The 27,718-nt window shown below is 44.6% G+C and overlaps 1 protein-coding gene across 9 annotated transcripts in view; it reads left to right on the top strand.

The window, feature by feature from the left end:
• Positions 1–27,718, top strand: part of tbc1d1 (TBC1 (tre-2/USP6, BUB2, cdc16) domain family, member 1) — a 492,368-nt gene that overhangs the window by 219,978 nt on the left and 244,672 nt on the right. For all 9 annotated transcript variants that reach the window (XM_085968553.1, XM_085968539.1, XM_085968523.1 and 6 more), the window contains 6 exons: positions 564–668; positions 9,310–9,442; positions 11,342–11,433; positions 20,872–20,982; positions 21,297–21,428; positions 26,525–26,614. In XM_085968553.1, coding sequence (XP_085824679.1) covers positions 564–668; positions 9,310–9,442; positions 11,342–11,433; positions 20,872–20,982; positions 21,297–21,428; positions 26,525–26,614 — 663 coding nt within the window. The remainder of the gene's footprint in view (positions 1–563; positions 669–9,309; positions 9,443–11,341; positions 11,434–20,871; positions 20,983–21,296; positions 21,429–26,524; positions 26,615–27,718) is intronic.

Below are 27,718 nucleotides of genomic sequence, written 5' to 3' on the forward strand. Positions count from 1 at the left end.
TTGGTTTGGAAAGGTAACATTTATGGAGATGTGTGCGTTGCAGCACCATGACAAAACATTCAATATCTGTATTTGGTGACGTTGGATTCAGTATCATGATGTCACTGGCACTCGCATAAGTTGTCCTCTCCAATTTTTTAGTCATCAAAGATATGTAGCTATGACTTACATACTTCATTTTACAGGAATTACTTTGTTTGAGTTATATTAAGAACTGTTAATTTTTTATTAGCTTTAAACCCTGGAATGATGGCATTCGTGAAGGCATAAAATCCAAGCTTATCATAGAATATTACACCACAGAAATAAGCCATTTGGCTCGTCGAGTCTGCGCCAGTGATTTTTTTCCATGTGAACAATCTAATTCAATCACATTCTCCTCACTCCCCATACCCCTTAATATTCCTGCTTGTGGTCAGTGAGTAAAATTTCTGTTGCTCAACAGTTTTCTGACGTAAAAACTTGTGTAAAGATGCAAGCTATACACTTGATTCAATTTTTAATTATGTATTACAAAATAAATTAATAAATTATGAAATAACTTTCTCCCCCTCCATAAATAGGGAATTAAGTATGTGGATCACTTTGGATTCATCTGCAGGGAGAGTCCAGACAGTGGAAGCTGCCATTTTGTCTGCTACGTGTTTCAATGTACGAATGAGGCCTTGGTGAGTAAATACCAATCTCTGGTGTGAAATTACAAAGACTGGATTTATCCAGGCTTTAAGGGTTGGGTGAAATCAATAAATTAATCTAATACATGGGTTACATTCCAATTCTTGATTTTGTGTATTTAACATTTTGTTCTGGGGTAAAACATCACACTCGTACAGTAAGGGGTTCCTCTTCTGAGCTTGATGCTGGGGCGCGTTGTTTGGCAGCGAAGGCCAGCTTCATTCTACACCTGAGCTGCCAGTGATTGGCACTGACTAGGTGCTTGAAGTGAAAACTTGTCTCATTCTCCAGTATCACCATTCCTTACCTTCAGCACAAAATAGTTATTTTTTAAAGTACAGTAATGCTGTTTACAGTGTATAGTTTTAAAATTGAAATAGCAATTAACCCAGATTCTATTAAATGGGAAACCCACCTTCGACGTGCTTTACAAAGCACCTAATTCCTGTGTCAATCCTCATGAGTAAGGAGGATTTTTGTCCTTTTTCATATTGGTCTTTATTTTATGTTGCTGTCTTCCAATAGTGGAAGCAATCTAGTCCCTTTTGTAATTGTATATGCTAACGTGGTATATAGAGAGAGTAAGGTGAAGCAGAAAAAGGGGGCGTATGACAGATGTCAGGTTGAGAATACAAGCAAGAACCAGGCTGAATATAGAAAGCTCCGAGGGGAAGTGAAAAAGAAAATAAGAGGGGCAAAGAGAGAGTATGAGAATAGATTGGCAGCTAACATAAAAGGGAATCCAAAAGTCTTCTACAGGCATATAAATAGTAAACGGGTAGTAAGAGGCTGGGTGGGGCCATTAGGGACCAAAAAGGAGACCTACACTTGGAGGCAGAGGGCATGGCTGAGGTACTAAGTGAGTACTTTGCATCTGTCTTCACCAAGGAAGAAGATGCTGCCAAAGTCACAGTGAAAGAGGAGGTAGTTGAGATATTGGATGGGATTAAAATTGATGAAGAGGAGGTACTAGAAAGGCTGGCTGTACTTAAAGTCGATAAGTCACCAGGACCGGATGGGATGCATCCTAGGATGCTGAGGGAAGTAAAGGTGGAAATTGCAGAGATACTGGCCATAATCTTCCAAACCTCCTTAGTTATCATAGAGTCATAGAGTTTTACAGCGCAGAAAGAGGCCCTTCGGCCCATCGTGCCTGCGCCGTCCATCAATCCCTGTCCAGTCTAACCCCATTTTCCAGCATTTGGTCCATAGCCTTGTATGCAATGGCATTTCAAGTGCCCATCCAAATGCTTCTTGAATGTTGTGAGGGTTCCTGCCTCTACCACCCTTTCAGGCAGTGAGTTCCAGCTTCCAACCACCCTCTGGGTGAAAAAGTTCCTCCTCAAATCCCCTCTAAATCTCCTGCCCCTTACCCTGAATCTATGCCCCCTTGTTATTGACCCCCCTACTAAGGGGAAAAGTTCCTCTTTATCTACCCTATCTATGCCCCTCATCATTTTGTACACCTCAATCAGGTCCCCCCTCAGCCTCCTTTGCTCCAAGGAAAACAACCCCAGCCTGTTTAGTCTTTCTTCATAGCTGAGGCGCTCCATCCCAGGTAACATCCTGGTGAATCTCCTCTGCACCCTCTCCAAAGCAATCACATCCCTCCTATAGTGAGGCGACCAGAACTGCACACAGTACTCCAGCTGTGGCCTCACCAGCGTTTTGTACAGCTCCATCATAACTTCCCTGCTCTTATATTCTATGCCTCTGCTAATGAAGGCAAGTATCCCATATGCCCTTTACGGGGTGCCAGAGGACTGGAGAATTGCAAATGTTACACCCTTGTTCAAAAAAGGGGCGAAGGATAAACCCAGCAACTACAGGCCAGTCAGTTTAACCTCGGTAGTGGGGGAGCTTTTAGAAACAATAATCCTGGACAAAATTTACTGTCACTTGCACAAGTGTGGATTAATTAAGGAAAGCACTGGTTCGGCCTCAACTGGAGTATTGTGTCCAATTCTGGGCACTACACTTTAGGAAGGATGTGAAGGCCTTAAAGAGGGTGCAGAAAAGATTTACAAGAATGGTTCCAAGGATGAGGAATTACAGTTACGTGGATAGACTGGAGAAGCTGGGGTTGTTCTCCTTAGAGCAGAGAAGGTTGAGAGAAGATTTGATAGAAGTGTTCAAAGTCATAAGGGGTCTAGACAGAGTAGATAGAGAGGAACTGTTCCCATTGGCAGAAGGGTAGAGAACCAGAGGACACAGATTTAAGGTGATTGGCAGAAGAACCAAAGGCGATATGAGGAAAAACTTTTTTCCGCAGCAACTGGTTAGGATCTGGAATTACTGCCTGAGAGGGTGGTGGAGGCAGATTCAATCGTGGCTTTCAAAAGGGAATTGGATAAGTACCTGAAGGAAAAAAAATTGCAGGGCTACGGGGAAATGGCGGGGGGGGGGGTAGGACTAGCTGAAGTGGTTTTGCAGAGAGCCTGCTCGGGCTTGACGGGCCGAATGGTCTCCTTATGTGCTGTAACCATTCTATGATCTATATGATCTGGTACTGTAACCAAATACATTGACTTACACTGTACTTTGGAACTGTGGTTATAGGCTCAAAGGTTGTGCTTCATTCACTTTACAGCTACAATGCACTCAGTTTTTAAAAGTTCGATTTGACGGGAGGTTAGAACTGGGTGGCTGGGACATTGCTGCTGGAGCCTCTGAGGAATGCGGTGATACTCTTCACAGAATCACAGAAGCCCCACAGTGCAGATAGAGGCCATTTCGGCCCATCGAGCCTGCACCGACACATATCCCACCCGATCCTCGTAACCCCTACACCAACACATATCCCACCCTATCCCTTCTCATTGAAGCTGCTGTAATAGAAACATGGGAATTGCTAGAAAAAAAAGACCAAGGTCCATCTAATTCTCCTTCCACCATCCTGGTAGTTGCATGATACAACGATAATGGAGTTGTTGATGATTCATAGCAATCAATCTCTATCAATTAGTTTACAACAGACCCAGGCATGACGAAAGGAAAAACCCAGTCGTGGAAAGCTTTGGGAACAATAGGTCCAAATCACATGTTCCTCCCAAGCATGCTAAACTTACCAAATGTCATGTCCCAAATTACTCATATACTGTATCCCAAAATGCTATTTTCTGAAAGAAATCTATCTACAGGAAACTCTTGATTTACCAGCACATAAATAACTGGAAATCTCTGTTAACCGGCAAAATTCAGGAGTAGGTTCAGGTAAGTTTTACTTCATATTAGTGGCCGTTCCTGGATCTGTGGCTGTGTAACCGGGGTTCCTGCACCTGTTGCTAAGCAACAGGAACGCCTGGATCTTGTGGCCGGGAATCCTGCACCTGTTGCTAAGCAACAGGGACGCCTGGATCTTATGGCCGGGGTTCCTGCACCTGTTGCTAACAACCGGGACGCCTGGATCTTGTGGCTGGGGTTCCTGCACCTGTTGCTAAGCAACAGGGAAGCCTGGATCTGTTGCTGTGTATGGGGCTCTCATACCTTTTACTGTATCTCTCTGTAATCCAGACTTTTTGATAAACCAGCACCACGTCGGTGCCGGATAAAAAAGTTTCCTGTAATTTGCATTTGAATGAATCAATGCTAACTGACTGTGCCAGCTCCCTCCATTCTGCCTGCACTGCCACATTCTGGAGCTTCCTGTCATGTATGCCAAAAATCGAGGCCTAGAAATTAGATTAAGCCCAAAAATGGGTGGTACCACCGCAGGCCAATGTTAACTGCCACCCGGAAAAAGAGCGCAGGCAGCACCGGTAATATGGTGCTGCCTGCTGATTTAAATGAGCACAGCGCAGAAGCTCCAGTGCAATGAGCTCTTTCCAGCGGTAACATCAGCATGAGGCCAAAGGTCGGGGCTAAAGGATTGGTGCGGTGTTCTCGGGCAGTCACCTATTAACAATGTAAGACTGTGGCATAGATGTCGTTAAACCATTGCATGAGAAATCAATTAAAATAATTTAAGAAAAGAGAAATCTGATCCTCTTGGTCACGAGTTTACTGGTGTAATTACATTTTTAACAACAACAGACTTTTGAAGAGCTCTTGGTGAGAATATGGTGTTAAATTTTCCTTACTTCTTGGCCATTTAAAAACAGACTTCAAAACTTTGCATATTATTTTATCAGTTCCTAAACTAGAAAACCCAATGCATAATAAAATTTAAATAAATGCAGCTTTGATTTTTTTCCTGAGGTTATTACAACTGTAGTACAGTATAGTTTATTTTAAAAGCATTTGCCACCTGTAATGTTTGACTGACCAGGGGGAAGATTTGATGCATCTCATTGGAAGCAGTTTTCACTCCAATTACATAGGGGGGAATTTTTCGAGGGGTCAGTGGGCGCATTCGGTGACGGGCCGGGTGGGAACATTTTTTTTTTTGCACTGTGGGTCGGGACCCCACTGTCAACCCACTGCCATGCGCATTTCCCAGATGTTGGGTCTGTCAGCGTTGAGCAGACCCGACACGCAGCAGCGGGGAAGGCAGTCAGGTCGTTATGACCTTGTTAACAGCCCATTAAACAGTATTTTGAGCTCACCGTACCATTTTACAAGGTCGCCCATGGGGTCCACGTTGCTTGGGGATCACGTCAGGTAAGGAGGTCAGGAGTTGAATGACCATGGAATCATCTCATTAATTGACAGCGGCAAATGTGCTATAAAAGCTCCCATCTCACAGCTGTTCACTTTCCAAGCTCAGAAGCTGTTGCTTACTGCATTTGGAAGACAGATTGAGCTTTATGCAGGTTGCAAGTGTTTGGAGTAAACTCTCTATCCAGTGTCACCTCATTGGAACAACCTCTCTCACCATTGACAGAATGCTTCTGTCATCTCAAGTTCACCTGCCATCTATTACATCAGCATCGCTGCCCTTAAAACTATCTCATCTTGGTCCTCAGAATCTCACCACGATCAGCCCCAACACCAGCAGCACCAGGCACACTAGCAGCAACAACACCAACCTTCCCTGCAATCAGCTGATGCTGCACAGGACACAGGGCATCAGCACGCGAGCACATTGCTGCCCAGGATGCCAGAGATGGCCTCACCATGGCCAGATTTACTTCACTTGACTCTACACCCTAGCTGCCACATGATGCGCCAGGTTGGCACCACCCCACACCAATACCATAAAGCATCCCTACAATGCCCAAGCCATTCCTTTCACACTCATGACCATTGCAGGGGTTACCATTATGTCTCACCATTCACTGCAACTCGCTAAGCCACTTCCAAAGGTGCACACAGTTCTGTCCAAGACCGCAAAGTGTTGAAAATAAAGGTTCCAATGTTTGACACCACATTAACAGAAACTTTACATGAACATTGCATAAAACACCCAAGTGACTACTCTTGTGTGTTGTTAGTTGGTATGATTGCACTAGGATGAGGTGAGTGTGAGGGGTGGTTAGTGAGATGGGGAAGTGATAATGTAGATAGAAAGGGATGGGTGGAGGTGCAAGGTAAGTTGGTGTGAGTAAAGATGTGCAGGAGTAGGGTAGGGAAGGTAGTGTGATGGGCATGTGATGAGTGGCACAGCAGGATGAGGTTGAGTGTGGCCTTGCAGTAACATTTCGTGATCTACTGAGATCATTGAAAGCTATGTGCCAACGCAGCCTGGTCCTCCTGACAACATCCCTGCTTGTGCCCTTCTGTGCAATGTGCAACCAGGCTGTGTTGATCTCCTGGGGAGGTCTCTTCTGCCCATTGGAAAGGAAGAGAACCTCCTTGTGTGCTGTGATTCCCTCCATAAGCATATGGAGGAAGCCATGGGAGAGCCTGGGTGCAGCCTGCACCTCTGTGCAGTGCTTGTCACTGTTTGCAGCAGCTCAATGCTGTAGAACATGACAGCACAAATGTCAAAATCAATTTGTGCATGGTCCCTTTAAGGAAACCGGCTGATGACGAATGACATCATCAGACCCGCTTCCTTCAATTGGCCGGCATATGCGCTGGCCAGGCTTAACCAGCCCAATCAGGGTAAAATTGTTTTGGACAGCGGGCTGAAGCCAGCAGTGAGGCCGGGACCCGCCCCGGTCCCGTCGAGTAGGGGAAATTGCGGCCATAGTCTGAATTCTCCATGGTTACCAGTGATCTCAACAACTGTTTACTGTACGGTTTATAGCTTACCGCTGCTTTCTCCCAGCTCTGCGTGCTGTCAACGGCTGCATGCGTGGGCATGCTTTTGAGAGGGCGGTAAGAGGAGCGGCGACGTCCAAAATTGATGACCGTGTGTCAATTCGGCGTCGCACGCCAATTGATGTCACGCTCCTGCTAATTAAAATACTCATGGCGAGCGCAGGCAACAGCAGTGCTGCCGAACTGCCCAATATGGCAGCCGCCGTGTTCTGTGCCGGAAGCGAGGCGGTCAACATTTTTTCTTCAAAATCAGACTTAACGACCGGCGCTAAAGGTTCGAATTTCGAGACCTAATCGCTCCTTGCCCTTATTTCCGCGAACAGAACATCCATGGAAGCTTCTGAAATCTGGGGCTTTTGTCCGAGCAGATGCTTTGATGCTGCTCCTCCTGCCATTTTAGACCTTTATTGCCACTTGCACCCACACTCGCAGTCTTGCACCTGTCGGGAACCTCGAGGGGAAAATTGCCCCCGTAATGTGTCGTGACTATCAGCTGAGCGCTGCTGATTATAAAAATCAGAGCAACTTGTGATCAAGGATGGGAGGGGAGACAAGGAAGGAGCATTACATTCAAAAGAAAGAAATACTTGCGTTGATATTGTGCCTTATAATATTAACAATGTTTCTAAGTGTTTCACACAATTACATCTTTGTGGAATGCAGTGAATATTATGTAAGCAAACTTTAAACATATGGAGGTAGAGTTTCTGCTCAGTTACACAGGTTTTTCCGGTGCAATTTGGCCGAATTCAGCATAACCCACGCCAAAGATTGTGGAATTTTAAGTGCAAATTATGGTCAGTGCAAATCGAGTTTCCGCGATCTTTTGTGCTAGTTTAAAAAACATTGCGTTGAAAGCCGGCCCCGCCCACAAAACTGTCCACACCCCCAGGGTGAATTCATCACCATTGGGAGTTTCTGCTAATCGCGCTCGTTTGCAGGCCATTGAGGAGGCTCTAAAACTAAGCTTGTTCTCTTGGGCACAAGGACACTAATAGGCACGATTAAAAAGCCTTTGAATATATTTTGTTTTTAATTTACTAAGAAATTGACTACTATATCCTAATATAACAGAACACAGTTCTGGATACTTTTTAAAAGTCATTTTCTGTCATTTAAAATTGGGTTACTCACAGGTGATGGATTGACTGTGATTAAAAATGCTTATTTTTTGTGATAAACCCATTTTCAGCTGTATTAATAAAACTGCCCCAAGTTACCACTATTAAATATATCAAGGAATATTTGTTAATTTATAAATTAAAAATTTGCTTTATGTTTTCAAATGCTGCCTGGTTGCACTGGTTCATAGCGGATTTTGCATTCGGTGATGTACAAATGAGTTTGAGCTGAAACCCGAGAAAAGAAACGCTCCTCAAAACGGCAACTCTACCCCATGTGGCTGAATTTTCTTCCAGGGCAGGTTTGACACTAGAGGATGTTTGTGGGGGGTGAGGGACTTTTGCCTGCAGCCTTGATTCCCTGGGGTCATGAAATATGCAGGGCAGGATCCCTGCCACACACTGTGGGCCTGCTACTGCTGGCTGGGGAAATTGGGTAGCGCTACAGCAAGATGCCTGCGACAACACCAGAGAGATGGAAGAAAATGTTGAATGGCAGGGGGCAGGAATAACTGGCTTGTAGATCTAAAAATGTAATTTAAGGTCCCAGACTGAACCAAGACCTTTACAGGGTAAGTGATTTGGGGACAGAAGAGAGGGAGAGGTGGCCACTACTAGGCCCTCTCACTCCAAAATGGCTTTCAGTGGGCTTCTTGCCACTGATTCAGGGCCGGCCGACCCCCATCCTTCTCCTGGCCATTCTTTGGGTCGGTGACAGTAGAGGCAAAAGGCAGGGGAATTGACCAGGTTCTCAAGGCCCTGCGCTCACTTTGAGATGTGGTGGGGCAATCAGGGGTCAGGAGGCCGAAATCCCTGTGGCAGGGGAAGGATGCAAATTTACTTCAGCGCTGGTAAAGGCAGGAATGGGGCAGAAGGTAGGGATGGGGCAGAAGGCAGGAATGGGGCAGAAGGCAGGGATGGGGCAGAAGGCCTCCCTGCTTGATTTCCTTTCACGTTGCGCTGCTACACCGGCCAATTTTGGGCCATATTAGTGGAGGAAAATCCAGCCCAAAGTGTCTCTAAACCATTGTGGCCTACGTGTATTTACACAAGTAATTTATTCTTGAGATGAGAGAAAGAGGACAATGTGTTGCATTCCTCATTGCTGAAACTTTGATGGCCAGAATTTTTAAATGGACTATCCGTTGAGCAGCAATTTTAATACCTAGCTTTATTAAAATGTTTATGGTGATGTGGCTATCCATGAGAAATAATTTATTATCGAAGAGACTCCAGAAGGGTTCACTGTATTTTCCACCATATTTCATAAATAGCATTTCCCTTCAGCACATTGGGTGGAATGAGGTTACTGTGCATCTGCCCCCTTTCCATTTTCCACCAAAAGCAATCACCGTTCTTTTTTCCGCAGGTTGATGAAATTATGTTGACATTGAAGCAAGCATTCACTGCAGCTGCTGTCCATCAAAACATGAAGATCCAAGCCCAGCTGTGTGAGGGCTGTCCAATGAACTGCCTTCACAAATTATGTGAACAGATAGAAGGTAGTGTGTTAAAAACCTTCATTATCATTTTTGATTTTCTGTTTTCCCCCATGCAACTGCTGCTGTGCTCCCTCCATCACATGCATGTGTGTGTATATATGTAGCACTTGCATTAGTGTACAAAGCACTTGACCCCAAAAGTACAATTGCTTTCTCAGTGATTTTTTTTCATTGTTCTTGGTTAAGTCAGGGCCTCCAGGTTTACCAAACAATGCCTGTTATAGACTAGTACTCAGTCTCCTATGCTTGTATGTGACTAAATGCTAAAAGCAGTTCCCTTATTATTTCAGGATTATCAGAATTTGGAACTATAATGGAAACATTTTATAACTGTAAATGAAAATATTCACTCTACCAACACAGCTGTTAGAGTTTCTTCCACCCACACCTCCCAAACTACAGCCAAGTGCCCCGTGAAACATCGTTTACACAACTTTAAATATATTAATACCTCAACTGACCTAAGAAGTAACACCCCTGTTTACTTCTTGTCTCTCCTCCTTCCATTTCTGCCTCCACCCCGCACACAAAGGTTGAGATTGGGCTCGTTAGGGGAAACTTAACATTGTAGAAGATTAAAATGTAGATACGTGTTTGGCTGGATGTTCCACTTTAGCCAGTTGAGACTTCACTCCTACAGAAGTTTTTCTTTAGACTTTCTCCTGGAAATAACTTAATGAAAATTGTTTGGATGCCATTGACGCTATATAGAGGATAGTAAGTATTTGGCCTTTTTAAAATTCAAACTTGAAAGCAAAAAAAAAGTCACCTGCATTTCTGAATTTCTATTGTATGTCTGATATTGATAGGAGAATTGCTCAATAGTCATGGGATAAGCAACCTCAAGCTTGTGTTTGTGTTTCTGTCAGTATCGGTGGAGAAAGAGGAACTGTTTGTTGAATCATTGGTTTCACAGTCTCCCCATGATGGGGGCTTTCTATCAACGGAGTATAGGTTGGAAGACAATTGGGAATTTTGCAGCAGTGTGAGTCGTACTGTTGGAAATGGTTGATGTCTATTCATGGTGTGGAGATGCCGGAGTTGGACTGGGGTGGACAAATGTAAGAAGTCACACAACACCAGGTTATAGTCCAACAGTTTTATTTGAAATCACAAGCTTTCGGAGCGCTGCTCCTTCGTCAGGTGAAGTGGAGAGATGCATAAAGACACAGCTTATATAGTCAGAGAATAATGCCAGATGATTACAGGTAATCTTTCTAACTGCCATTTATCACACCTCGGCAGAGAGATAATCACAGCAATCAAAGGTGTGAATGGTGTCCAAACAGGTTAGTCAGGAAAACATTACATCAAAGAACAATGAGGTGGGGTCACAAGGGGTCAAATGTTGCAGATGCTGGGGTCTGTATGAAAAACAAAAAACAGACGAAAAAACATTTTTTTTGCTGGAAATCACAGCAGGTCTGGCCGCATCTGTGTAGAGAGAACAAGCCAACGATGACTCGAGTCTGGATGACCCTACGTCAGGTGGGGTTACATGTAGTGTGACATGAACCCAAGATCCCGGTTGAGGCCGTCCTCATGAGTGCGGAACTTGGCTATCAGTTTCTGCTCTATGATTTTGCGTTGTCGTGTGTCTCGAAGGCCGCCTTGGAGAATGCTTACCCGAAGATCAGAGGCTGAATGTCCTTGACTGCTGAAGTGTTCCCCGACTGGGAGGGAACACTCCTGCCTGGCGATTGTTGCGCGGTGTCCATTCATCCGTTGTCGCAGTGTCTGCATGGTCTCGCCGACATCATGGGTTCAAAGGATAAAATCATGCTGAAAGGAAGTGTATAACATTTTTAAGAAATCTTTTCACTTTGTCAAAAGTGCTAGAAATAAAACTATTGAATTGCACTCTAATGGTTTACGATTTCATTTTTCACCTTATGCTAGGCCTACACCCTTCAAAAGCAAAGGTGGAAATTCAGAAACACTTGTCAACATTTAACAACAAAGATCAAGGATCAATCTTCGAGGGGGTTCAGGTAATTTTAAGTTCTAGTTATTAAGTATAAATGTGAAATGGAAACTTTAGACTTTTTCAGTGTTGAAATGAGAAAGATAAAAGAAAATGATGTGTGTTTTAGTGTTAGATTTTTAACTCAGTCTTGCACTTCCTTTCAAGATCAATAATTCCTACAATGTATTTAATTCGCTTTAATTTATGACAATTTCAATATTTTTTTTACAAGTTCTGAAGTAATCATGGATATAATTCTGACAATTCTAATCCTATGGGCTATAAGTATAAAAATAACTTTTGGTTCTTTGAAACACCTCAGACATTTTCCATTGAAACCTACAGATGGTTAATATCTACTTCTCCATTGTCTATAAACAAGAAAATATTACAGGGATATTTGTGTAGGCATATGACATGGAGCAATGCAAGGGCTCCTAATTCATGATAGTCATGACATCCTAAATGCCCGAGTGGTTTGTCTCCCTTCTAAGTCACTGATCTTTGTTCTAAAGCATCATCTTCATTTGCAACAATCAGCCAGGCTTCAAGTTGTGCTGTTGACTAGTGTTATCGTTCACATTGAGATGAATGTTACTAGTATAAGGCAAATGGTTTCTGAGATTTTAAATTGCTTTCATTTGATGTGGCCTAGTTGTTCTACTAAAAGCATTGATGCTGGCCTTGACAGACCTTTGAACCTGGCAACTTTGCTGGAAAATTTGAACCCGTTTTTGGATGGAGCACTTCAACTTGGGGAAAGGTGACAGAGAGAAACTGCGTCCTATAGAAGTTTTCTCTCCAAGTACCAGATCGAAGGGTATAATTTTCTGTGACTAATCCAGTCCTACCTTACATGGGGGGAGGGGGGTAGGGACCAATGCCATCATTCACGACCTCGAAGAAGAAGGGACGAATGGTCATTTCCAATAGCTATAGCCAGATGTCTTCTAACACTGATATCTGGGAATAATTGATTGGTCTCGGTTGAATCCGTGATTCTTAAAGTATGATGTTTTCCAATAACTAGATGGAGGCTGTAAATTAACAATCAACAGGTGTTTACTGGAGGAGGGTAGTCTAAAGACTAACAGTACAGAGGCATGCTCAAGGCTTATATACAGGTGTGGTCACTGCCGGTACTACAGTGTACAGGAGATGTAAAAGTAGTTCTCTCTTAAAGGTACATACACTACAATTCCTCCCCTTTTAGATTAACAGTACCCATAACATTCAAATAACAGTTAACACTTTAACATGCACATTAAACAACAATAGTCCATTTATAGATTCAGCCTTTGGGGCAGCTTCCTGATCCTTTCTGGATAGCGCCTGTCCTGAGGTTCTTGTTCTTGGTGCGGAGGCGATTCTGGCCCCCTTTCGTCGGTTAGTTCATCAGGTTCCGCTGCTACTGTTTCTGAGGTAGATGCTACTGGTATGTCGGGTTCATCCCCAGGTACGCGAGACATGGGGTTGACTCGTTCCTGTGACGCTAGGATCTGGTCGACGTGGCGTCTCACAATGTTCTCCCCGACATCCACTGTGTACATTAATGGCCCCTGCCGTGTGCATATCGTTCCGGGTTGCCATTTCTCTGTTAGGTAGTCGCGGGCCAAGACTGGTTGTCCTACATTGAAGCTCCTTGTCAGCTTTTCATTGATGTGCTGGAATTGCTTATCCTCAACATTTCTTCGCACATTTGGTCTGAGCAAATCCAGACGAGATCTCAACCTTCGGTTAAAGAACATCATGGCCGGGGTCTGGTCGGTAACTGCATGTGTCGCATTTCTGTAGGCTAACAGGAAATTGTCCACCTTATGCTGTAGTGGAATTTCATCATCGCACATGGCCCTTATCGCCTTTTTAAAGGTTTGTACGAACCTCTCAGCCAATCCATTTGTGGCTGGATGATACGGGGCGGATGTGTAATGCCTTACCCCATTCCTTCTCATAAATTTCCGAAACTCTTCGGACACAAACTGTGGTCCGTTATCAGAGCAAATCTGCTCTGGCAAGCCGTTCCTGGCAAATATGGTCCGTAGGACTGCAATCGTTTTCTCTGTAGTGGTTGAGGACATTTTGATCACCTCAGGCCATTTCGAGTGCGAGTCCACTGCTATTAAGAACATTTAGTCCATGAATGGACCAGCAAAATCAATATGCACCCGTTGCCATGGAGATGAGGGCCACTCCCATGGGTGTAGAGGGGCATGTGGTGGTACATTTTGGACCTTCTGGCATCCTGAGCAGCTCTTTGTCAGGTCCTCGATTTGTTGATCGATCCCCGGCCACCACACATAAGCCCTAGCAAGGCTTTTCGTTTTCACCCCTCCCAGATGACCTTCGTGAAGCTCATTGAGCACTCTCTCCCTTAACTTGGGTGGAATTACCACTCGGGATCCACACATCACTGTCCCCTGGCATACTGACAGCTGTTCTCTCCTGGATGAGAATGCTGGCAACAATGAGTCGCCATGTGTTGGCCATCCCCTCACCGTCAAATCATATACCCGAGACAGTGTCGGGTCATTTCGGGTCTCCTTCTCTATATCCGCGTTAGTTACTGGCAATCGTTCAATTATCGACGAATAAAATATTTCGATTGGGTCCACTGCTGGTGCTTCCTCCACAGTAGGCAGTGGCAGGCGTGATAGCCCATCAGCGTTTCCATGCTGTTTCGTGCCCTTATACTCGATTTCATATTGGTTCGCCCCTAGAAAAAGGGACCATCTTTGTAGCCGTTGTGCAGTCATCACCGGAACGCCCTTCTTTGGATTAAAGATGGAGACAAGTGGTTGGTGGTCAGTCAGCAAGGTGAACTTCTGCCCATGCAGATAGTGGTTGAATTTTTTTACTCCCCATACTAGGCTGAGGGCCTCCCTGTCGATCTGGGTGTAGTTGCGCTCGGCTGAGGTTAGTGACCGAGACGCAAAGGCTACTGGCCTCTCCAACCCGTCTGGGAATTTGTGCGACAGCACCGCTCCAATACCATAGGGTGATGCATCACATGCCAACCGAATTGGTAGTGCTGGGTTGAAATGGGCCAACACCTCTTTTGATGTGATCAATTCTTTGCACTTCTGGAAAGCTCGTTTACATTCGTCATTCCACTTCCATGGCACCCCCGTTTGCAGTAGGGAGTTCAGTGGGTGTAATACTGTAGACAGATTTGGTAAGAACTTATGGTAGTAGTTCACCAGCCCGAGGAACGACCTCAGTTGTGACACATTTCCCGGTGCTGGAGCCTTGACTACTGCCTCAATCTTTTCAGGGGACTTATGTAACCCCTCTTTATCAATAACGTGGCCACAATACGAGATCTGCTTCTGGAAAAACTCACACTTGTGGCAATTAGCTCGTAGCCCATATTCCTTCAATCTAGTGATCACCTTTTCCAGGTTGGCGAGGAGATCACTGTCATTTTCGCCCGTGACCAGGATGTCGTCCAAATAACACTGGGTCCCTGGAATCCCTTGCAGGACTTGATCCATTGCCCTTTGCCAAATAGCCGGAGCCGATGCTACCCCGAACACCAGCCGGTTGTATTGGTAGAGACCTTTATGAGTGTTGATCGTGAGGTATTGTTTCGAGGTTTCTTCTACCTCCATTTGCAGGTACGCCTGGGCCAGATCAATTTTGGTGAAGCGTTTACCTCCAGATAGCGAGGCGAAAATATCCTCAATCCGTGGAAGTGGATATTGTACTGTGTGAAGGACTGGGTTCACTGTCACCTTAAAATCCCCACAGATGTGGACCTTCTTTGGTTCCCCAGGCGTATTACTCAACGACCTCTTCATTACAGGAACGATGGGTGTAGCCCACTCGCTCCAGTCTACTTTGGACAGTACTCCTGAACGTTTCAACCCTTCCAGCTCTGCTTCGACGGCTGGTCAGATCGCATAAGTCTGGCCTTAAAAAAAAAAAAAAAAAAAAAACTTTGGGCTTGCATTTTCCTCTATTTTAATCATCGCTGTTACGCCTTTTAGTGTTCCGAGTCCCTCCTGGAACACTTCTTGTGCGTCAGTTAGCATTTTTGACAGTCGTCCAGGTGTGACGTCATCATCCTTTTTGGCCTCAACCTTCAGTGCCTGTATGGAATGCCAATCTAATTGTATCTTCCGGATCCATTCACGTCCTAGTAGTGGTGGTCCTCCATCTGGCAATACATATAGGTCCATTTTGGGTATTTCCTGGCCTTTGTATATCACGTTCACCCTTATTTTTCCTTTGGGGTAGACTTTTTGCCCCATGTACGTCTTTAAGACAATCTCTGTAGCTTTCAAGGGTATATGTGAAAATAGCCGCTTGTAGTCCCTTTGGTTTATGACTGTTAGGGCTGATCCTGTGTCCAATTCCATTTTCACTTGGACTCCGTCTATCTTGAGCGTGACCCAGATAGTCTGGTGATCCTCCATTTTGATTACCTTATGTAGTTTCAGACAACCCAGCTCCTTGCTTCCGGAGTCTGTATCACTTTTCTGTTCGTCTGAACTACTGTCCATCACCTTATGTACCTTTTTGTACTTCTCCTGTGGAGATTTCTTGCTGCTGGTTTTCTTCCCTGACCTGCAGACTCTTGCTATGTGTCCTGCTTTTCCACACTGTCTGCACACTTGGTCCTTGAACCAACAATCCTTCTGGTCGTGTGTTGTTCTGCCGCAGCGATAACACTTCCCTGCTCCATATGACATTTCATTGGTGCCATATTCTTGCGGTCTCCGTTGTATCTCTGCAGCGCCCCGTGCAGCTGCTTCGTGTGATACTGCCATGCTGAAAGCCTTGTCCAGCGTAAAATCCTTTTCTGATAGAAGCCGTTTCTGGGTTCCTTCACTTTGAAGCCCACACACAAACTTGTCCCTTAACATGTGTGCTAGTCGCAATTCAAACTGGCAGTGTTTCGATAGCTTGTGCAGTTCCGTTAAGTACTCAGCATTACTTTCATCTTTATGCTGGTTCCTTTTGTTGAACTTAAATCTTTCTGCTATCAGCAGCGGTGTGGGGTTTAAGTGGTCCTGTAGGATTTCCACTATGCTTTCGAAATTCTTATCCACTGGCTTCTCTGGGGTTATTAGGTTTCGCAGTAAGCCATAAGTTTTTGCACCCATGGAATTCAACAAAACCAGTGCTTTCCTAGCATCTGGCACTTCATTCGCCTTGCAGTGCACCTCAATGCGTTCCACATATGTCGCCCAATCTTCGACTTCATTGTCGAACGCAGTGATACTGCCACTCTTCGGCATCCCTGGGTGTGATTAAACAGTCTAAAATGGCATCTCCCGCGCTCTCCCTTCTTCTCCGCTGACACAAAATGGCGTCTCCCGCGCTTTCCTTTCTTCCCGCGCTCGCCCTTCTCCGCTGTGGCTTCTAAAATGGCATCTCCTGCGCTCTCCCTTCTCCGCAGCTCAATGGCGTCTCCCGCGCTTCCTTTCTTTCCCCCGCGGACGCTGTTCAGCCCTTGAGCCCTGGCTGTGCTCTGCGCGTTCTCCTGTGCGCCTCTCTCGTTGCCACCGCTCGGTCCTGAACCCGGCTGCTGCTTTACCCTCTCTTTTTGTTTTCCATCGACGCCGCTCGGTTTTCAACCCCCGGCTGCGCCCTGTGCGCTTCACCCTCTCTCTTACCCCGTCGATGCTGCTCGGCCTTTTCTGTGCCGTCGGTCGGCTCCAGCCGACGCTGTCCGGGAAGGGTCTGCGCTGTACCTGTTGCCAGTCTGTTGCTGGACCGTCGTAGCTGGAGAACCAAGCCCAGCTCTCAACAGCCTCCCCTGCGATTTTCACTCTCTGCCGGATGACAGGGCGGTTGCTCGTGGTCGACGCCCGTGCTTCTGGCCTCGACTTTCTTCCACCGCCCTCCTGGAGCGAATCCTTGAAAGGAAATGCAGAGTTGCAGGTAGATTCGAATCGACCTCGTCGCCACTGTTGAATCCGTGATTCTTAAAGTATGATATTTTCCAATAACTAGACGGAGGCTGTAAATTAACAATCAACAGGTGTTTACTGGAGGAGGGTAGTCTAAAGACTAACAGTACAGAGGCATGCTCAAGGCTTATATACAGGTGTGGTCACTGCCGGTACTACAGTATACAGGAGCTGTAAAAGTAGTTCTCTCTTAAAGGTACATACACTACAATTTCGACTGTCAGACCAAAAAAAAATTAGAAGTTGTATTTAGTGCAGTGCCATTTTTGGTGCTGCCAGTTGATAAGCGACCTCCTTTAACCTTTAATCTTTAACCTATTACCACCTCTGGTGGCTTGAAGTACAGAATTTGTTTTTGGCTGCCTATCCTGAAAATCCCTGCTGCTGTATGATTTCACAGGCTCTTCAGGGATTCACCCAAATGTCCATTATTCAGACACACCAACTATCAGTGTTTCCTGAGTCCTGTCCACTTGTCAGCCTTTCATTTATTGCCTCTGGCACTTCTTACTCCAGATTACATGGAGTTTTGCTGACATCAGTGGCTCTTAAAAGTAGCTCTTCAGGATGTCGTGGCACTGCATGCTTTGGAGGCCTGCACAAACAAAAGGAACAGGCAACCTTTTTTTTTCATCATCTTCCTTGCATTTATATAACACCTTTTAATGTAGTAAAATGTCCCAAGGTGCTTCACAGAAGTGTCATCAGACAAAAATTGACACCGATCCAAAGAAGGAGCTGATTAGAAGCTTGGTCAAAGAAGTAGATTTTACGAAGAGCCTTCAAGGAGGAGAGAAAGGTTTAGGGAAGGAATTCCAGAGTTTCGGGCAAAGCTGGCTGAAGGCACAGTTGCCAATGGTGGGGCGAAGGGAGTGGGGGATGCACAAGAGGTCAGAGTTGGAGGAACGCAGCGCTCTTGGAAGAGTTGTAGGGCTGTAAGAGGTTACAGAGATAAGGAAGGGCGCGTCCATGGAGGGATTTGAACATGAGGATGAGAATTTTAAAATGGAGACATTGGTGGACTGGGAGCCAATGTAGATCAGTGAGCACAAGGGTGATGGGCGAGTAGGACATGGGTGGATTAGGATACGAGCAGCAGAACTTTGGAGGGTTCGAGGTCAGCCAGGAGAGTATTGGAATAACCAAGTCTGGAGATAACGAGCATGGATGAGGGTTTCAGCAGTACATGGGCTGAGATAGGTGATGTTATGGAGGTGAAAGTAGGCAGCCTTTGTGATGGAAAGGATATGGGGTCGGAATCTCAGCTCAAGGTTAAATAGGACGCTTAGCTGGGTGGGCGTGTGTGCTGTGAGGAGGATACCGAGAAACTCTAGGATGATTTGGACAGGTTGGGTGATTGGGCAGAAGCATGGCAGATGCAATATAACGTGGATAAATGTGAGGTTATCCACTTTGGTGTCAAAAACAGGAAGACAGATTATTATCTGAATGGCAATAGATTGGGAGAAGGGGAAGTGCAACAAGACCTGGGTGTCCTTGTGCACCAGTCGCTGAAGGTAAGCATGCAGGTGCAGCAGGCGGTTAAGAAGGCAAATGGTATGTTGGCCTTCGTAGCGAGAGGGTTTGAGTACAGGAACAAGGATGTCTTGCTGCAGTTGTACAGGGCCTTGGTGAGACCACATCTTGAGTATTGTGTGCAGTTTTGGTCGCCTTATCTGAGGAAGGATGTTCTTGCCATGGAAGGAGTTCAGCGAAGATTCACCAGACTGATACCTGGGATGGCAGGAATGACGTATGAGGAGAGATTGGGTCGATTGGGCTTGTACTCGCTGGAGTTTAGAAGAATGAGAGGGGATTTCATTGAAACTTATAAAATTCTGACAGGACTGGACAGACTAGATGCAGGAAGGATGTTCCTGATGGCCGGGGAGTCCAGAACCAGGGGTCACAGTCTAAGGATAAGGGGTAAGCCATTTAGGACAGAAATGAGGAGGAATTTCTTCACCCAGAGAGTGGTGAACCTGTGGAATTCTCTACCACAGAAGGCAGTGGAGGCCAATACATTAAATATATTCAAGATGGAGTTGGATATATTTCTTAAGGCTAAAGGGATCAAGGGGTATGGGGAGAAAGCAGGGACCGGGTACTGAATTTGGATGATCAGCCATGATCTCATTGAATGGCGGAGCAGGCTCGAGGGGCCGAATGGCCTACTCCTGCTCCTATCTTCTATGTATCTATAGTTAGGTTGCAAATATTCTGGTTAAGCCTGCAACAGTGGTCAGGGAGGGGATGGAGTCAGTGCCAGGAAAGTGTAGGACAAGTTCTGGCTTTATTCGAGATTGCAGAGTGTTGTAAAGCTTAGGCGATCCCTACTTACATTGCTTGCATTGATTTTCATAAGGAAAAGCTAATGCCTCACGCATCTCTTATTACGAAGCTGGAAGCTTTGAGAATTCAAAGCCATATTTTTGGATTTTCTCTCAGGATGTGTACTCAGGCATTCATACCCCTCGTAAGAGTAGAGAACTCATTGAACCTATCTTTCTCAAATGTGGAGTGCAACGCTGTCCATTGTCACCCATACTGTTTGATGTGTTAGATGGTATCATAAGGACTGGCTTCAGACTGTCTTGTTTTGGGCACTTCTGAAATGTATTGCTTTTAACAGATGATGCTGTGTTCTTGCTGGATCCAGTACACTCCACTCACCATCGTTCTTGGTTTCACTAAATTATAGTTGACTCTAAAATGCGGTGAAAAAATGTCAAAAATCAAATCGTCATGTCCCCAAATCCCTTGGGAAATAAATTGTACACCATCACTGCTCGCTTCCTTCTCCCTTCATAAATTCATCACTACAAAAGTTGTTCTTTAATATACCTCAGTTCTCCACCCCCCCCCCCCTCCCTTCCCCATACTGTAACTGATGGGTTGGACACACCTGCGGCTTAAGTCATGGAGGGTACAGTGCTGTAGTGATTACAGTATGGACGAGCAACCCAGATGTTGAGTTCAAATTCCGCCATGGGAAGTTGTGAAATTGAATTAAGTAGATCTAGCACCAGGAGAAATGATCATCAAAGTCACCAGATTATCATAAAAGCACAACTAATCCATTAATGTCCTTCAAGGAAGGGAAGCTAATGACCCTCCCCAGTCTTCGTACTCCTGTGCAGCGCCTTGGGACGTTTTACTACGTTAAAGGTGCTATATAAATACAAGTTGTTGTTGTTGTTATGAAGTGGCCTAGTAAGATACTCAATTGTAAAATATCGGCAACGACCCAGGCAATGGATCATGACAAGACTTAGGCAAGCTTAGCTGTTTTCACCCTGCAAAGTCCTTCCTACCAATGTCTTGGCAATATCTATGTGCGCGCACACACACACTCCAAGGGAATATGGGCTTAATGTCCAATCAAAGGGAAGCTGGAAATGATGTCTAAAGCGGTGCAACGTTTTAGGTGGATTGATTAATGACTTCCTTTGTATTTGCCCCTTTGGTGTCTTAACCATTTTTTGATGAGAATATTGTAGATTGTGCTTATTTGAAATTATTTCATCAAATCTAATGTCTGCTTATAGAAAATGAAGCCAAAAAATGAACTGGAAGAAAATGAACTTGTCCTATCAATGCTGCGGCAGCTGTACGAGGAGAAACAGAAGCTGCACGTCCACAATGCAGACACAAAGCAGGTAAGGGTCCTCTCGATCTCAGGCAGTAATGTGTCAGAATCTCTTTAAAATTGCTTTTTTACTAAATACAAATCAAAGTGTTTTCTGCCCAACACAGTGGCTTGGTTTCAGAATCAATGCTTTGATTTTTGCTGTAGTTTGCCCAATGTAAAGAGACAAACTATTCCTATTCACTGTGACCTAATGTTCATTTTAGGATGCCTCATGTTAAGTTGCAGGGAAGTTGGGCTGACTCATTTTGTATCCTGCCTCATATGGAATGTTTGCCTTGGATCAGGATTTGTGGTTTTCAAAGATCTTGCATTTATTTTCAGACCTCACAAAGCTGTCCTCAGCATTCCAATCTCAACGAACAACAATCTCTCTCTGGCCGCTTCAGACTGGACCATCTCAAAACCAAGGCTAAAAAATCTTTGGCTGAATCACTGGAGAATATTTTATCAATGGTGAGCATTCTGTTGTTTCTTGCTAAAAGTTACTTGCACCGTGTGTTGGATGTGATTTGGAGAGCTCACTACGCAAGCCAGTTTTGCCTGTTAATCACCAAGTTAAGATACTACAGTACTGAATAAGAAAAAACATTTTGACTTGACTATCTAGAATGACTCGAATCTCCCTCATTGCAACATCCAGTTGGTTTTTAAATGATTCGAAGATTTTTGCCTTCATGACTTTATCTGGAAGTTCATTCCAAGCAATAATCAATCTCTGTGTGAAGAACTTCCTGTGAGCAGTCCTATTCTCGCAGTTGAAAGTAATTTTCCGTATCTGCCTTTTTTATACCATTTACTGTCTTACATATTTCTAAGATCACCCTGGCCCTCAGAAGCCTCTTTTCAAAGCTGAAAAGCCCAAGTTTCTCCAGTCTTTCCTCATAATTCAGACCCCTGACACTAGGGGCTGGATTTTCATTTAGGAGGTGGGACTACAACTTTCGGGGTTGTAGTTCCGCCTCCATCGAGTTGTAGCCAACCCACGCGATTTTGACTTGATTGACCTTGTTGAGCCCGCCCAGCGGGCTCAGCAGGCCAATTAAGGACCACCCGGCAACAGGTGACATCACAGATTGACATTTCATCTGTCAAGACCTTTTAACAGATGAAATATCAGCGTTTGACAGCTGTTTGAAGCTGTCAAACACTGACAATCTGTATTCTAAGTTAATTCCTTCCTCTCAGGATGATTTAGAGATCTCTCTGGAACAGAAAGCTGAATGCTGCAATTTTTGACAGATCGCGGCCATTCTGCTTTCTGTGCCGGTGAGATGAGGGACTCCCGAGACCTGAAGGAAGAAAGGCTGTAAAGGTAAGTAAAACTTCTTTAAACACTTTACACACACCAAACACACTTACCTCTGCACTCATGCACCCATCACTCACCTGAACACCGGACACCTCGACCCCTCCAAGTCCTTCAGCCCGACGGCCCGCCTCACTAACTTGGCATGGTTTGGAGCTGTCGGGAATCCCACACTTCAAGAATGAAAATAGGGATTAGGCTAAAAACTGCCTGTTAACTACCTGTTAACAGGCAGTTAATTGGCACTAATCCCCTTCCCGCCTCGGGGAGGCGGGTTCCAGTGCGGGTCGGGTAACCGCCTCCTTTGAAACTGGCATGGAGGCGGGTTGGGGGTGGGATGGTTTCGTGGCCCTCCCGATTTCGGGATTTTAACCCCCCACATGCCTCCAATCCCGCCTCCACGGCCCAATGAAAATCCTGCCCTAGGGATCAGTCTTGTGGCTTTTCCCTCCAGTGCCTCCAGTGCTTCTGTCTCGGTGACCAGAACTACATGCAGTACTCAAGGTGTGGTCTAACCACAGCACTGTACAATTTGGCTATATTTTTCTCTGCTTTAGTATTCTACTGTTCTAACCATATAGTTAAACATTCTATTGGCTTTGTTGATTGCTGAATTGGTTGGACATATTAAGCATTCTGTCTGTTAAGGCTCCTGGGTTGTTTTCAACTTCATATTTCAACACCATTCATGGAATAAGTATGTTGATAATTTTTCCTTCCTTTACACTCATTTGTATTAAATTTAATCTGCCATTGCTCTGCCACTTACATATTTTATCCAACTTATTCTATAATTTCTGAGCTGCCTCCTCTACTTCACTATCCCTTCTAGTTTGATACCATCTTCAAATTTGGCCAAGTTACTTTGGTCTCGGAGTCCAATTCGTTGATAACTAGAAACAGTAGTGGTCCAAAATCGATCACTGGGGTACTTTAATCAGTCTCCACCTCCCCCCACCACCCCACCCCACTCTGATGTAACTCCTCTAACAAGTATCCATTGCTTTCTGTACTTCCAAAATTTCATATCCATAACCACGATTTACCCTGAGTTGCCACAGCTTTGAGTTCAACGAATACCCTGTTGTGCTGAACTTTGTCACATACATTGTGGAAGTCTCGGCACCAAAACATAGCGGCCCTGAATTTGCGGTCGGAGGTGCCCTGTGGGGAAATGCCTCCAATCTGCAAATAAAATGCCCGTGTACCTGGTGGTCCGGGAGGTACGGAGATTCGCGCTCCTGGGCCTCTCTGGGGATACCCGTGGGTAGAGGCCCACATATCCCCGGGCGCACACGGTTCGCAAGCGCCCCTGGAATCACGTGGGCCAGCCCCCCAACCAATAAAAGAAGGGAATCTCCATTCATACTTATCGGGATTCCGTATGTACGGAATCTCCATAAGTATGAATGGGAATACCACAAAAAATACATCCAAACATCAAATAAATAAAATAAAAAATGTCATATTTAATTAAAATGTCATTTAATTAAAACATTAAATTTTTTGAAAAATACATTTTAATGTTTTAAAGGGGCTAAAAATAACCATACGACAAGCAACGGGTTTTTTAATGTATAAATGATTGAAAAAAAATTATTTTTATGTTTTTTTTAAACTCTTACGCTGGTAAAGGCAGACCTTAAGCATAAGAATTTCATGGGCATTCGTTGGGCAAATAGCCCAACTCTCCGCCCGCGGATGCCCTTTTCCCGGGGATGTGGATGATCAGTCAAGAAGATTCTTGACAGATCGCAAGTTCCGGGTTTTCGCGCATGTGCTTCGCACGAATACCCAGAACTTGCGCGGCCCTTACAGGCATACCCGTAGGGGCCGTAAATTACGCCTAATGCTTTCCATAGTCCACTTGTTATGTCACTTTCTCAAAGAAATCAAAGACGTTGGTCAGGCAGAATTTTCCGCTTCTATAACCATGACAACTGCTGTTTGTTGTTATTGTATAGATAATCCTCAAGGTTATGGCTTATGATCAGTACCATTATTTTACAGTACACAGGATTGAAGTAACACTAATGGGGCTGTAGTTGCCTGAGTTTGATTTGTCACCCCTGTTGAATATGTTCAGTCTGCCAGTGTCTCACCAGTGTCCATTGGTCTCCCTCCCGGTTATCATCAATGCCTCACAAATCTCCTCCTTAGTTTCCTTTATTATTTTTTGTTTGAAAGTAAAATATTTTGAAGAAGGTGAATGGCCTTCATAAACTCTTGCACTGCTTTTATACTGTAGAAGCCGTATGAACCCCCTATCAGATTCCTGTTCAGTTAAACAGGGTTTATTATCAACTCCATAGAACATGTAGTGAGCTCTACAGCAGCACATTAAGAACTAAACCCAGTCCATGCAGTAAACCGGTTTAATTCAGCTCCAATATGCAAACACTTCTGCATCCCAGGTTCACATGCCTATGCCCTTGCAGACCAGTAAGATCCCAGGTTTGGTCCATGATTTGTGCTAAATTAGTTGGCACCAGCCAGAGCAGTGATGGGATTAGATTTTGAATTGGCCTCAATGTCCCTGGAATAGGATGGGGGAGATTGATGAGGATTCCCACTTGTGATCTCTATTCAGTGATCCGTGGGATGTTGGATGGGAGACAGGATTTGTCTCCTCTGTGCTGCCCCCCTTTCTGGAGAGGAAGGGAGTAAATTGGTAAGGGAAATGCTTTGGCAGCTGTTACCACAGAAAGGAAGTTTTGTATTTTAGTTTATTCTGCTGGATGCTGAATCTCCCCATTTATACTGCAGGAAGGGACTGGCAACAGCAGGATGATGATGGGCTTGTGACTGTAATTCTTGCTAGTCTTTTTCCCACTGAGGGGGGAGGGGTGCAAAGTCCATTCGCTGCCTGTAGCCAGATCCCAAGTAGCAGACCAGATGTAATTACTAATCGGTCAGTTTTGTTGCATTTTGAGTCAAAAGTAACCAACCAAAACCCCCTTTTGACCAAGACTTCTAACAGCACTGGTACGGCTTTAAAAAAATAATGGTAGAATAGTGCCACCTACAGGAATTGAATGAGTAATTCAGCACAATTATTGGCAGTACTCACCGGTACCACAAACATAACTTAAAATGTTCCTTGGGGAACATTCTACAATAAAATATTGAGATTTTGGCAGACACACTGTTTTATAAAGAAATCATCATTAATTTTGTAAACTAGTCTTAAGATTACAGTATTGTCCAATAAAAGTTTTAAAATGTGACTTCTGCTTTACCTTAAGCAAGTAAATATTGTAATTCAGTTAAGCTAATGAGCATGAAACACTTGTGTGGGAGTGACTTTGTGGCACTGATTGATCATTCTGGTGAATTGCATTTTCATCAGAAGCTGTTAAGTTAATAATTACACCAAGTGTGACGGTTGTCTCTGAAATGTGAAGGTTGTACGAGGCGCGAAAAGCTTTCAACTCTAATTTCAATTTTTCCTCCACTTTTCCCCCTGTTCCAGCTTTTCCTCTTACTGCCTCTGGCTTCTATCTTCAGAGACAAAAAAATAGCGTGGTCTAGGCTGTGGATTTCGCTACTAGTACCATCTGCGATTGGCTGATGTCAGGAGATGTATTTATGGCAGGCTTGTCCTCTGTATTACTTCCTCATTTCTCCCTTGCTGTTCACTTCCTTCTCTTCCCCCCACCCCGCATTCACTGCTACCACCCAGCAGAGTGCTGTCCTCCTGCTCAGCTCTCCGGCTCAACGGTGGTGGGCATCACATTACATGGGAGTTAAAGCAGGCATTTGAACTCAGTCTGGGGTTGGGCATTCAGTGTTCCAAGGATGGCTAAGGTTGTTATTTAATGATGCCATCTTTTGCTGGAAGCAAAATGGTAATAATTGCAGTCCCTTTCCTCGATCCAGCTTGAAAGCCTCGGCCATTACCCCTCCTCAGCAACCCAGTCGGAGATGTGTGAGAGAGCCTGGTGTAAACTTTTCCATTTCCCCTAACTGTGGAGGTGTTTGTGGCCTCTGTTCAATGATTCCCTCTGATGGGATGGCCAGAATCAAGCACTTAACTGTAGGGATGTGAACCTACCTGCTCCTCCTAGGCTCCGCACAATGGGCCATCAGTGATCTCCACATACCAATAACATGACTTGTTATTTTGAGTGTTATGCAGAATTACAGATTTTAAGAAGTTCTGATTAACCTGATGCAGATTTCTCCATATATTTGCAGAAAAGTAGAATTTCTGTTGTAATTGCTTTGCATTTTCCCCCTGTAGGGAGGGTCTAGGCTCAAAAGCCAAGCGAATGCTGAAAGTACAGTGTCAGAAAAAACAACGTTGAGTCTATCAAGTTCCAACCTATCCAAGGTGAGTTATCTGTCCATAAATCTGCACAAGGTGGGTATGGGGTACTTGGCAGTTTACTTACTGACGTAAGTGTTGCTTAGGAACATATGAACAGGAGTAGGCCATTCAGCCTCTCGAGCCTGCTCCGCCATTCAATGAGATCATGGCTGATCTGTGACCTAACTCCATATACCCGCCTTTGGCCCATATTCCTTAATACCTTTGGTTAACAGAAAGCTATCAATCTCCGATTTAAAATTAATAATTGATCTAGCATCAATTGCCATTTGCGGAAGAGAGTTCCAAACTTCTACCACCCTTTGTGTGTAGAAGCGTTTCCTAATTTCACTCCTGAAAGGTCTGGCTCTAATTCTTAGACTGTGCCCCATAGTCCTAAACTCCCCAACCAGCGGAAATAGTTTCTCTCTATCTAACCTATCAGTTCCCCATAACATCTTGAAAACTTCGATCAGATCACCCCTTAACCTTCTCAATTCCAGGGAATACAACCCTAATTTGTGTAATTGCTCTTCGTATCATTCTGGTAAACCTACGCTGCACTCCCTCCAAGGCTAATATATTCTTCCTATGGTGTGGTGCCCAGAACTGCTCACAGTACTCCAGGTGTGGTCTCACCAGGGCTTTGTATAGCTGCAGCATAACTTCTACCCCCTTGTATTCTAGTCCTCTAGATATAAAGGCCAGCATTCCATTAGCCTTTTTGATTATTTTCTGTACCTGTTCATGACATTTTAATGACCTATGTACCTGGACCTCCCCAAGTCTCTTTGAACATCCACTGTTTTTAGCTTTTCACCCTTTAGAAAGTACCCTGTTCTATCCTTTTTAGGTCCAAAGGGGATGACCTCACATTTGCCGACATTGAAATCCATTTGCCACAGTTTTGCCCATTCACTTAATCTGTCGATCTCTCTTTGTAATTTTATGCTTCCATCTACACTGCCGACAATTCCACCTATCTTTGTATCATTGGCAAATTTGGATATATGACTTTCTATGTCATCATCTAAGTCGTTAGTGAATAGTTGAGGCCCCAACACCGATCCCTGCGGGACACCACTAGTCACATTGTGCCAATTAGTGTACTTACCTATTATCCCTACT

The sequence above is a fragment of the Somniosus microcephalus genome, chromosome 2, assembly GCF_052327205.1.
Source record: "Somniosus microcephalus isolate GS21.2 chromosome 2, FLI_Smic_1.0, whole genome shotgun sequence".
In the NCBI taxonomy this organism is placed as follows: Eukaryota; Metazoa; Chordata; class Chondrichthyes; order Squaliformes; family Somniosidae; genus Somniosus; species Somniosus microcephalus.